Below are 13,107 nucleotides of genomic sequence, written 5' to 3'. Positions count from 1 at the left end.
ATATTTTTATTGCAATAAAACACAATATTCTGTGAGCTTGCAAAATGAGTCAAAATCTAGTAAAACAGCCGGGAAAGGGATTGTTTCAGTGAAAAAGGCTGGGAGTGAATGAGTTAAATATACTGTACAACATTTTTATTTTAAGAAGGCAGAAAGCAGTTCTTGCATTGGATCTCAATGAGGACCCGTTTGAACACCATAAATGTACACGGGCTTGTTATTCCTTGTACAGGAACGCCTCACGTTTGTATTGGGGCCCCTTTCCAGACATTCTCAGACTTTTGCTTGAAGGGATTGTGATCATGGTGCGAGGTGTTTGCTGCGGCCTATTCAAGCCTTTTGAAGCAACGCAATCGGAGTGGACGGGACGGCAACTGACTGATTGTTGTTACAGTAACGTGTACATGTGAGGACCTTGCTGATGTCATCACAAATGTGTCAGCAAGGTCTTTCTTTGTCTGCCAGCCTAAATACTGTCAGAAGCACTGACCTACATTTTCAACCTTAATTCTAACATTTTGGCCATTCAATTGTATATGTTAATTTCCGATAGGCCCTTCATTTCATAGTGTTTTTTTTTTGTTGTTGCTTTGAGTTGTATATTAGCGGTGCAGGTTTCAGCCTCTATGTGCTACCTTGAGGGCCTTCAGAATCTGTAGGCTGTAGTGTTGGCTGATGTAACTTCAACTAGAAGCTGAAAAACAGATTTGAAATTTGCCCTTTGAGGGCCAGCTGAGGAGAGTGAGCTGCCGCTTGATGATGTCATCATTTTCCAAGTTTGACTTGTAAAATGTGTCTGCAGAAAGCTGCACACATAAATCAGCATTTATAGTGAATACGATGTATTTCATTCAATTAAACATTTTTTTTTGTCATGTTAATAAATAATGATTCTGAACATCTCGAGATGACAAATGTGGGACAGTTGCATTTTGTTATATTGTATTTTTGTGTTATTGATGGTTTTCATAATTGCAAGTAAGCATGGGCTGATATTAGATAGAGATAGAGAGATATATATAGAGAGAGATAGATAGATAGATGATTTCTATGTTATGATATAATAGATAGGATGGATAACAATGAACAAAAATATTGCTATCAGTGTTAAATTTCAGCCCTAAAATGTATTTTTTTACACTATTATATTTTAAACAAAATATCAAATATTTAGTATATTAATAAATGTGTACCATTTTAACTTCAAATTAATAAAAAAATAAGAAAATGCTATTTTATATTATTTTATTTTATTATCATTATCTTATACTGCATACCCGCTGTAAAATGACAAAAGGCATTCTGTTCTATTCTATTCTTCTGTTTTAATACTTCTTAGCACGTCACTGCTATTTTGACAGATCCGTGGGCTACTCATGTTGCCAATGGGGCTAACTAGTACAAAATGGCATGTTTTGTTGTTGTTGTTTTTTTTAGGACAGAGCACACTAATCGAAAGGCATCTATGTAAGCATCGTTTTCGACTTAGCATAGCTGCTCTTGAAAACCTTGACTTTTTAAAACCATGGTAAAAACTGCCAAACTGGTAAAAGGCCTATGCCTAATTGCAGGGTGATATTGGGAGTTTTAGGAGTTGGATTAAGTCCAGTAGCCAATTGCACAACACGCCATTGGTATGCATCAACCAGCAGCTTGATGAGAGTGGAGACAGTTCAAAGGAAACAAATGGATGAGGGATAAAGTAAAAGTGACCGATGTCCACTCACATCTGTTATTAATTTTCCTCTGGTCTTGTTCCTCTCACGATGATTGGCCCTCTTTTGTTTCTGCTGTAGCACACGTTCTCTGGTTGTGCGGTACTCCAGTGCAAACTCACTGAGGATCTTGCTAAAGCGATGAATGCTGACGTCGCGGACGCCGTATATGGGATGGCCCAGGAACAACAGGAAGGCGTGAAACCTGCAGGAGAACATCAAACACACATCAAAGACTAAACCAGCAACAACAAAAAATGGCAACAGGTGAAATCAGTGCATACCTGTTGATGATCCTCTTGTGTACGATCTTCAGAATGATGATCCTCTCCGCGCAGTCTTTGAGGAAGTCGGACATTTTTTGTTTCAACGCCGGTTTCATCTCGTGTTTGGCGATGACCTTGAGGTGATCCCATGATGCTTTGCACCTTCGCTCCATCTGAGCCAGATTGTCTTGAAGTTGGTCAAAGTCCACCTGGAAAAAAAAAAATACACGTAATGGTGTACCTGTATCTCTCTCTCTCAAGACATTTGACAAGCACATACAGCTGACCCTTGAAAATTGCATTAGACGTGAGGCGTTATTTAATTCAGCAATTAAATTGCGTAACACATCAAAGGTATTTCTGGTTCGTTTGCAGGAAAACTGCATCACTAACGACAATGTGCATCCGTATAAAACTTAACAAAATAAAGGCATACAATGTTGTGCAAAGGAGGCACTATTACTCAAGTTATAATTTACAATTTAAAAATGTGCTCAATTCCACAAGTTGCTTCATTTTGAAAATTAAAGAGCACCAACTAGTCCAACATGAAACGCTAATGCCCTCTAGTAAAAGAAAAATGGCCACAAGACAAATCAGTGATTCACACTCCTTTTTACAGTACATCTTTTTAACTTCAAGTAACTATTAACTTAATACAAATAGGTTCACATATTTTTCCACCACTCTTATGTCGTCAAAAATGTTCATTGACGTTAAGGACACGCCCACTTTATACCGCCAATAACGTCAACAACATCTTGTGCAGTGCTGCTTTGTCATTGGGGTTGGAAAATCCCAAAACACCCACTAACTATGGCCAGCAGATGGCCGCGTTGTATTTCTTTTCAATGGGCTCCCGGGTAGTATCAAATTACATGAAAACATGGCGGATTTTAGGAAATTTTCAAGGATGACGAGAATGATCCATTTTCGCGAGATGTCACTCAAATTACCCAATTTCAAATGGTGATTACTAAAGAACGGAATAAGGAAGAAACATGTTTATGTAGTCATAACACACAATATTCCGTTTGCCGGCTGGCACTGTCGGGGTTGTTTTTTTGGATAACGTTTGGCAGTAAAAGAGTTACGGTAATTAACAAGAGTATGAAAAACTTGGGAATTGTTTTTTATTGTACATTGTAAAATGTGTGATTAATTTGCGAATAATCACAAGTTAATTAGTTCATGTGCTCTGCGATTGGTTGGCGACAAGTTCAGGGTGTACGCCGCCTACTGCTCGAAAACAGCTGGGATAGGCTCCAGCAACCCCTGCGACCCTTGTGAGGAATATGGATGCGTTTTGAAAATGGAGTTAATTATTGAAATCTTATGATTAATTCCGATTAAAAAACAATTTTTTTTGTGGGGGGGGGGGGGGGGGGGGGGGTTCAAATTTCAGCCCGACTATATATAGCATTTGACTTGTGAGGGTCCACCGCTGAATTCTCACCTTGGTTAGACGGGTGACGGCTCCAATCTCGGAGTAGAGGTCGGAACTGTCTGGAAACTTCTCCACCACGATGGCACAGGTGTGGTGCAGCAGGGACTGCTTATGAACCGTGTCCTTCACCTCAGGGACTTTTTCGAGGTAACTCAGCTCAAAGCCTTTGGCCTGGAGAGCAAGCAAACACAAGCACACTTAAAAAGGAGAAAAGGGAGGAGGGGGGTGTCGGGGGGGACACATTCTGACAGAAGCAATCAAAAGGCCCAACAAGAGCACCAAATTGCAGAGCATTTCCTCTCTGGAAAAGACACAGAGCGGCTCTCAAAGCGTGCCAAGAAGATATGTAGCTTCATTAGGTTGTGATTATCACGAACCACAATCTACTTGCAGGCGGGCAGATTGCCACGCCGGCCTCAGTGGATTTCAAGCCAGCACATAGCATGAAAGACGCAAACACAACCTCCTTTGTTCCTCTGCCAGCTTTAAATGTCAAATTGAAAACAAAAATTCCAGACGTTATTTATGGGAACTGCCTTTTTTGATGTCCATGACTTGTACTTTCCCCTTGCGTGTTTGTCCCTCATACACTCATTCACAACAGCACATTCAGATGTATGTTCCTCACACACGACACCAGAAAATACACAATCCCTCAAATATTTATTTCTTCTCAGAAAGAGCTTTCTCACACACTGTCCGGTGTTGCTTTGAAAGGATGTCAGTCACAATATTAGGAAAGTGCCGATACTGCATGTGGGGCAGCTTCTGAAAATATCCCTACTTTCCTGTTTTCTCTTCTTTGTGGCCATCTGTTTCTTCGTTGTTGATAATCGCTCCGTGTTTTTATGGTTCAATAAAATAAAAAAATAAATAATAATAATACAGTACAGTAAATTGTATGTGGGGATTTAAACTCTAAGACAGGGTTGTGCACTTTAGTATCTTCGTTTAACACAAAAATCATGTATTTGGAGCAGGTAACACAGAACTTTTCATATGCTAACCACTACGTCATCGTGTTGGTCTTACCATCAGTTTTAATGTTGCACTATTGATGTCAACAAAAAAATAAAATCTCATTGCTGTGTTAAATTTATGTTCACGGAACATGAGTTAAGCAGCAAATTCCAACAATTTCGATCAATATCAGAAGGCAGCCATTTTGCCACTTGCTGTCGAGTGAAAATGACATCACAGTTGCTCAGGTCTTAGGTAGCAACCAACTACAGCTCAGCTTCAGAAAAAAGGTGAGATTGGTCGTTGAATGAGCCCTGAGCAGCTGTGATGTCATCTTCAGTCGACAGCAAGTGGTTAAATGGCCGACCCCTGAGATGGATAAAAATTTTTGCTGCATAACTCATATTCCACAAATGCAATATTAACTCATTCCACAACTGCAATATTAACTCATTCATTGCCATTGACGGCTAGAGATGTCAAAAATTAATTTGAACTATTTCTATTAGTTTAACATTTTTTTTCCACCCTTGTTAACAAGAGTATGAAAACCTAGAATTTTTTTACTGTACATTTAGAACAGATATAAAATGTGTGATTAATCTTGAGTTAACTAGTGAAGTCATGTGATTCAATTACGATTCCAAATTTGAATTGCCTGACGCCCCGAATTTTTAATAATCTTGTCTTTTTTAAATCGCGTCAGGCGATTAATTTTTTTTTTATTGTGATTAATTGCATGACTTCAGTAGTTAACTCATGATTAATCACAAATTTTATATCTGTTCTAAATGTAATTTTTTTCCTAGGTTTTCATACTCTTGTTAAGAAAAGTGGGATTTTTTTTTTTATACTAATAGAAATAGTTCAAATGAATTTTTGACGTTTGTCGCCGTCAATGGCAGTGAATGAGTTAATCAGAATGTCATGTTCAGACTAGTGAGGTCACATATAACATATTATTTATTGCCAAGCAATGTTTAAGGTTGACTTCCAGTTTAAGGATAATAAGGAAAATCACATGTAACCCAAAGTTAGGCCACAAAGTGACAATGAGCACATTAAAATTTGAGGTTTACTCACATTAGTGCCATTAAGGAAATTGCCAATGGCTAACAGTGTGGTCAAGATGTAGCGAAGGGTTGTGTTTTTTTCCAGTTGGTCCATCCCTTCTTTAAGATCCTGCAGGGGCTCCGCGACTTCCTAGAAACACAAGAGCTCATTGTCATTCACTATTACAAATACACTTAAATGTTTTCTTTTTAAACCATTCTCCTGCTTTGTTGCCCCATTAGGAAGACCTGTAAAATCTTCGGAGGTATTTAACAGTCATTCTAATTTAGACTTCCGTTAACTCATTCACTGCTATTGACGGCTATAGTCGTCAAAAATTCATTTGAACTATTTTTATGTTCCACATTTGTTTCCACTTTTGTTAACAAGAGTATGAAAACCTAGAAAAAAATTATTGTAAATTTAGACCAGATATAAAATTTGTGATTAATCGTGAGTTAACTATTGAAGTCATGCGATTAATTACAATAAAAAAATTTAATCGTCTGACGCCTCTAAATTTTTAATATTTTCTCTTTTGTTTGATTACTTAATTATTTAAACTCAAGATTAATCACAAATTTTATATCTGTTCTATATGTACAATACATTTTTTCTAGGTTTTCATACTCTCGCTAACAAAAGTGGAAAAAAAATGTGAAACTAATAGAAATAGTTCAAATAAATTTTTGACGTCTATAGCCGTCAATGGCAGTGAATGAGTTCATGTATCTTTAGTCACCTATGCCAATGACATATGGTGACAAAGTAGGTTGTCAGTGTCAGTATAGAGTAGCGTAGCTCGAGAGTAGCACGTGAGTTGAGAACGCAAACTGCTGAACTTCATTTGCTGCTTCTACTTTCACGGATGCACGTGCATGCGATTAAAGCGAGCGCAGGCGCCGACCTTCTCAATAAGCTCGTAGTCCATCTTGAAGGCCCACAGCTGCAGGCGGGCCGACAGCTCGCTGATGGAGGAGAGGATGAGGAGGAACTGCTCAGCGCTGCCCAGGGGAATTTCGGGATTGAGCAGCTGAGCCTCTTGGATCCTCTGCTTCTCTTCCTCCGTGGGGATCATGGTCAGGATTTTCTAAGGGGAGATGAGATGACAAGAGAGGGGGACGTAGAGTTCCAGGGGGGCGGGGGGAGGGGGGGGTGGTCGTTTATCAAGTCCTCATCGCCTTGTTTTCATATAACACGTCTGGAGGTAAATCAGAACGGGAGAGGACACAAATTGATCCTGACATTTTCCACCGCTGTTTATCTAAGATGTTTCCACATTCCAGGAAATATGCGTGACGTGTGAACTTTCAACCTTTTTATCTAGCTTAGAGAAAAAAAAAGAATCCAAAAGGCGAAAGGTGAAGCGAAACTCTTTGTGAAGAGCGATCTGTCTAAAGCTTACATAATACTGAAGGGACACAAAATTCATCCTTGATGTCCTTCACATCATTTTTAAGTGCTGGTCGGCATTTTAATCATCATGGTGATTAATTGCTGTCAGACAGATGTAAGATATATCAACACTTTTCCACAAGGTGAATTAATTTTCTTTATTTGGACATCCAATTGTGCATTTTGTCAGTCCACAAAAACGTGCATTTATTTTGGAGTCAGTTCAACTTGCCGGCATTTCTCCTGACAGTTTATTATTAATTATATATATTGGAATAATATATATTTATATAATATATATTTAACTCATTCCCTCCCAGCTATTTTCACTGAAGCAACCCCCTTCGCTTCCGGCTGTGTTACTGGATTTTGACTGATTCCGCAAGGCCCACAGAATATTTTGTTTTATTGCTATAAAAACATGGAACCTGCCAAAAAAGATGATACTTTTTCTTTAATCTGTTTCCGTTTTGCAGCAATTAGCACTAGAATATAGCTAAGTTTAATCATTATTCACAAATCTGTGTAGAACTGTGGGGAAATCAGCTTGTTTGAGACATGGCCCTGGTTGATCTCTTATACTCTGTTGCCACCTGCTGGCCGTTTTTGTAAATATTACCATTGCCTCACCCGTTCTCTGCAATTCAGAGGCTGCATCATTTTATACATTTTAATTTTAATAATATTGGAGAACATTATCAATATAGACGTGTGTTGTTTGTCCTTACCTCAATACCTTCTTTGTTCAGTGCATACTCATCAAAGTTGAGGATGGCCGTCTTGATGGTGCGAGGAGGCGGTAAGACAGTCAGACCTATGTTTATGGCGTTGCTGCGTTTGGAGTCCAGGACTATGATTTCTTGTCGTTTGCCATCAACTGCTGCTTTCTAGGAGACAAAACGCAAGACAACCATTGAACCGCATGCAGAGGGTTCATTCATTTCCCACTAGTTCTAATTCATCCCTTTCCAGCATTTCATTGGTGTAGATCAGGGATGAGCAACTGAAATAATAGAGGTGGCCACAATTTTTCATCAGTGAGTTGTTCATCTGTTACCTTAGTGACAGGCAGCTCCTTGGATTTGGATTCAAACAGCTGCTCCAGCTTGGATGTGTCCAGTTTAAGTGGCTCCAATTTGGACCACAGTGAGTCCTTACAGAACTTATGGCTCTTGCACTGCCATTCCATGGGGCGCACCTCCCTCCAAAAAAGCCGAATTGTCTTCTTCTTCTTGAGGAATAGCGGAACATCCCCCCGATTGAGCTGAGGGGAAGGAGGTGGCATGAAGGGTGGAGGTGGGCGCACCATTTTGCCAAGGATGGGAGGAGGCGGGGGTGGCGGTAGAAGCGCATTGCACGATGGAGGAGGCGGCGGCGGCGACAGCGGGAGAAGATCACCGGACCTCATCATGCTGTCCATTTCTAAAATATCCACGTCATCCTCGTCCCGAAGGTCGGTGAAATCCATTTCCTTGATGCGCAGCTCCCTGGGCACGGCCATCAGCTGGTCCCAGATTTGGTCTGATTCCTTCTTCTGGGCCGACGGGATGCTGCCGGAAAATGTGTCACTCAGAGCGTGCTGCAGCTCCTTTGACGCCTCCGCTTCAGTCGGAGACGTCAGCCCTTTGACCAAATCACCAAATTTCTCCGCCACGGCCCGTACAGTGCCTTGCTTGTCCGCAATGTCCACCTCCATTTTCTTCACATTTTCTTCTCTGGCTTGTCTGTGAGCCTCCAGTGTGGAGATCCTGCTGGCCAAGCTTGCCACAGAGGGGTCGGCCACCTCTGGGTCCTTTTCACATTTACATTGAGGTTCTTTCTCTGTCTCTCCGCCTCCGTTGTCGTCCTCCCTGTTGGAGGTGTGAGAGTAGAGCATGTCCAGCATGAAGCGCTTGTTGTTGAGGATGTCGTTCTCTTCGGAGACTTCAATGCACTCGCTCCACTGGCCTGGTGGGAGGAAAAGATGCAATGAACACAACGTGTGGCCCACTGGCTGTTCTTTCACAGTTTTTTTCTCATAGCCCCTTTAGATCTGCATATTTTTTCTGCTAGGCAAAATTTATTTTTTGTGTGCAGATTTTGACTCTTTCCCACACAAGAACAACATGGAATTTTATTTTTGGGGGGTGGGGGGTGTGTATCATGTTTTTAGTTATAGTGGATGCCAGGATAATATGGCTGTAATGTGTTTAATTAAAAAATAAAAAATTCTAAGCTTATATGCAACATTTTTAACATGAACATCATGTAAATCAACTTGCAATTGTGGTTGGTTAGTTAAGATCCAATCATGAACCAGAAGTGTTGACATCATCCAAATTATGCGTTTTATTGGTTTAGGCACGACATGTCATGTCCACTGCAACCATCTATGGGTCTGAAGGGGTTAAAATGGGTTTGTTAAAAATGTACATATATATTTTTCCTTTTTAAAGGCTGCTATTTACGATTATTTTAAATAATCATTTATTCTGTCGGTTAATTGATGAATCGGTTTTATACAAGAGTATGAAAACCTAGGGGAAAAAAATATTGTACATTTAGAAAAGATATATTTGTGATAATTCATGAGTTAACTAGTGAAGACATGCAATTTATTACAATTAATCGTCTGATGCCCCTAATTTTTTATTAATCTTTTTTTTTTTTTTGCGCATCAGGTGATTACATTTTTTAATTGTAATTAATCGCTTGACTTCAATAGTAAGCCATGATTGATTACAAATTTTATATCTGTTCAAAATGTACAATCATTTTTTTTCTAGGTTTTTAAATTCTTGTTAAAAGTGGGAAAAATGTTAAACTAATAGAAGTTCAAATTAATTTTTTACATCTATAGCCGTCAATGGCAGTGAATGAGTTAATAATTGACGTATTTATACAGACTACATCTTATTAAATTATTTGCTAATCATTGTAAATAATCAAATATAATTTGAAAACAAACAATTTTACATAAAGTTTTATATTAATATCAAAATCCATTACAATATTTTACCTATATTTATACAGTATTGGCAATTTTAAACTTTTTTTTTAACCTCATCTAGGAAAGAACTGGTCATCTGTTTGTTTTAAAAATCGTATCGATATGCGGCTCTTTATGACAAGTTTTCCTATCCCTTATTCCAAGAGAAAAGCTGCATGTAATACCTGTTTCAATGTCATTTTTGACTTTTTCCTCCCGCTCCTCCCTCTCCAGAGTGCTGCTGGTGGAGGAGATGCTGGATGCCGAGCAGTTGTCCTTCTCGTTCACTTCCTCGTTCTGTCTCTCCTTCTCGCTCAGCACGATACTTTCCTCGACATCCCTCTCGACCGTCGGAACCCTCTCACAATGCTCTTCTAATTCAACGTCCTCTACATCCGCTACCACGGCTATACTATCTACCCGTGCTTCCTCAGCTACTTCCACTTCATCAGCCACTTCCAGCACGTCCACCTGCTCTTCTATTTCACCCCGAGACTCACACCGCCCTCGCTCCTCAAGCTTCCCTTCTTCCTGTCTCTCTTCATTCCCCACTCCTCCCTCTTCGCACCCCTCTGGCTCTTCAGCTACATTCTGAACTGGTTGAGTGTCAGGAACATCCTCCGTGTCTGTTGGCGGCTCCCTTGCAGCCATATTTGGTTGCGATGGAGGTGAGGGACAAAGTTCTGATCCCGGTAACTCTGACGTTGGACTTTTTGTTCTTGTTGGAGAGCCAGGTTTTGATGCTGGGATGGATTCATTTCCTGCAAGGAATTTTGGAAAATGGAAAATAGGTAAAGTGTGTGAAAATGATACTTTTCAGTAGTGATGGCAAAATGAAGCTTCATGAAGCATTTGCAATACTTTTTGACTCCTCTAGATGGTGCTCTTGGTTTAAAAATAAAGGCAAGTGCAATAAAAATTGATTACATTTGCATTGCATCTTTGAATCATGGGTGCCATCTTGAGGAGTCAAAAAGTATCGCAAGTGCTTCATGAAGCTTCATTTTTCCATCACTACTATTCAGAACCTTCTTTGGAGTACCTCAATCCATATGCATTTTTTTTTATTATTATAATGACATTAAAACCTTTGCCAGGGGAAAAAATTCACTTGTGTTGATATTGTATATCTAAATAAGTGCACATTTTCTCCTTCCTAACATCACACAGTACATCTATGTATTTTCTTCATTGTACGACTAAAGGTAAACCTTTTACCTGACGTCTGCTGAGCATCGGGTGCCTTGTCTTGATGTGAGGCGATGGATGACGTGGTGACACAGCGGGATGCCGAGCGGACGGCGGGATTGGAACTCAAACACAGCGTGATCTCCGTGCGGCCTCTCACGGGCACCCTGGGCCGCTCTCGCTCATACTCGTCGGCTGCTAGCCTCTCCACGGCCTTTAACCTGCCACGGCAGAGGATAACACTAAATTACGATGATGCTTTGACTTGGTGACCACATAAATGAAATTTTGCTTTAACAAATACAGCTGCCAACTGCCATTTACTTTGATTTACGTAAATTAGTCTTCTACTTACAGAGTGTGAATACTTTTGCCACCTCTGCAAAGCACAGACATTTCAATTTCTTTCATTTCAAGCTTTCAAGGCACGTGGGCCACATCCATGCCAAAAGCCAATTACACACTTGTCATGTTAATTTGGGGATATCTTAATGGTGAATTCAGCCTGTGAAGATCTCTTTACATCTGCTCTCTATTTGAATTAAAGCATTAGATGATTTCTTTTTTTTTTTTTTTAAATCAATCATTACAACTGCAACAATATTGTCAGTCAATGCAAACGCAAGTGCGCCAAATAAAACCCACCTTTCCTCTCTGGCTTGTCTTGCTTCTTCCCTTTTGTCAACATAGTCTCGACTGAGGACGGATAAAGCAAAAATGATTGTCTGGATTGGCAACATGATGACAGTGCTGTGTTTTGCAAGGTGAGACTGACTTGAAGCGGTCCCTCTCCTCCCTTTCGATCCTCTGCAGTCGCTCTTCTCGTTCCATGCGCCTCCTCTCCCTCTCTGCAGCCAAAGACTCCTGATGCTGCCTGTACGAGGAGCTCAGCAGGCCTCCCAAAGCAGGCCTACAAGTATAAAGATATCATATTACTAGGAGGGTGTTGTTGACAATTTACATAATGTACATTATTCAGGCCAACCTGTCAGTTTTAGACTCTGGCGTGCAGGTTGTCGAACTAGCGAAGCCATGGCTGGCTGATGTTGGAGTCTGGTGCGTGCCTGGATGTGGCGCTCCATTGGAAGGAACCCTGTAAAGAGAGGATGCCATGAACACAATTATTCACTGGGAATAGGGACCAAGCCCCACCACAGATAGTAAAAAAAAAAATCAGGGAGTAATTGACAACCCCTCAAAACAGGGATAATAATGACCTATATGTGCAAAATGATTAGTTTTTTCTTAATGAAACTCCTCAACTCACTTCAATGTAGTTCAGTGACAACCAAACACCACACGATGGCAGCAAAGCCCTATTTTCACTTAAACATAGCTCCTTGAAGGCAAGGTGCCACAAGATGGTGGAAAATGGATACTTTTAATTGCCATAAAAGTTGAGTTTCAGCGAATAACAGAAGGTAGGATATTGACGGCTATAAACGTCCAAAATTCATTTGAACTATTTGTATTAGTTTAAATTTGTTTCCACTTTTGTTAAAAATTGTATAAAACCTAGAATTTTTTTTATTGTACATTTAGAATAGATATGAAATTTAGTTAACTAGAGAAGTTATGCGCGATTAAAAACTTTAATCACCTGACGCCCTGAATTTTTAATAATCTTTTTTTATTCATTCACTGCCATTGACAGCTATAAACGTCAAAAATTCATTTTAACTATTTATATTAGTTTAACATTTTTTTCCCACTTTTGTTAACAAGAGTATGAAAAACTAGAACTTTTTTAATTTGTGATTAATCGTGAGTTAACTAGTGAAGTAATGCGATTAATTACAATTAAAAAATTTAATCGCCTCTTGCCTTTACTTTTTAATAATTTTTAAAAAAAAAAATGTATGACAGTAAATTAGTAAAAAAAATTTAAATTTTTTTTAAAAGTGAGTTTGTAAGCACTGACCTGCAAATATGAAAGGTTGAATGCATTGCTAAAATATTTATTATGGCTACTATAAAAACTTTATCATCTAAACTGTTTATCGGCTACTCTTAAATGATACAAGCTGGCCAGTAGACTTTATATTAAGACTTACTGCACAGTCCAAACAATATGACAAGTTCAAGGCAGCAGCAACTATTAATACAACACAACCT

General features: G+C 39.4%; 1 protein-coding gene across 2 annotated transcripts in view; it reads right to left on the bottom strand.

The window, feature by feature from the left end:
• fhod3b (formin homology 2 domain containing 3b) overlaps positions 1-13,107 on the bottom strand; it is a 98,160-nt gene that overhangs the window by 4,074 nt on the left and 80,979 nt on the right. For both annotated transcript variants that reach the window (XM_077575221.1, XM_077575222.1), the window contains 12 exons: positions 11,978-12,085; positions 11,768-11,902; positions 11,638-11,688; positions 11,023-11,213; positions 9,990-10,565; positions 7,894-8,783; positions 7,565-7,723; positions 6,349-6,531; positions 5,472-5,591; positions 3,438-3,599; positions 2,000-2,190; positions 1,728-1,920 (listed from right to left, as the gene is read on the bottom strand). In XM_077575221.1, the coding sequence (XP_077431347.1) occupies positions 1,728-1,920; positions 2,000-2,190; positions 3,438-3,599; positions 5,472-5,591; positions 6,349-6,531; positions 7,565-7,723; positions 7,894-8,783; positions 9,990-10,565; positions 11,023-11,213; positions 11,638-11,688; positions 11,768-11,902; positions 11,978-12,085 (2,959 nt within the window). The remainder of the gene's footprint in view (positions 1-1,727; positions 1,921-1,999; positions 2,191-3,437; positions 3,600-5,471; positions 5,592-6,348; positions 6,532-7,564; positions 7,724-7,893; positions 8,784-9,989; positions 10,566-11,022; positions 11,214-11,637; positions 11,689-11,767; positions 11,903-11,977; positions 12,086-13,107) is intronic.

This window comes from Vanacampus margaritifer, chromosome 9 (assembly GCF_051991255.1).
Source record: "Vanacampus margaritifer isolate UIUO_Vmar chromosome 9, RoL_Vmar_1.0, whole genome shotgun sequence".
In the NCBI taxonomy this organism is placed as follows: Eukaryota; Metazoa; Chordata; class Actinopteri; order Syngnathiformes; family Syngnathidae; genus Vanacampus; species Vanacampus margaritifer.
The sequence above is the reverse complement of the archived record's forward strand: the minus strand, read 5'-3'. Positions and strand labels throughout refer to the sequence as shown.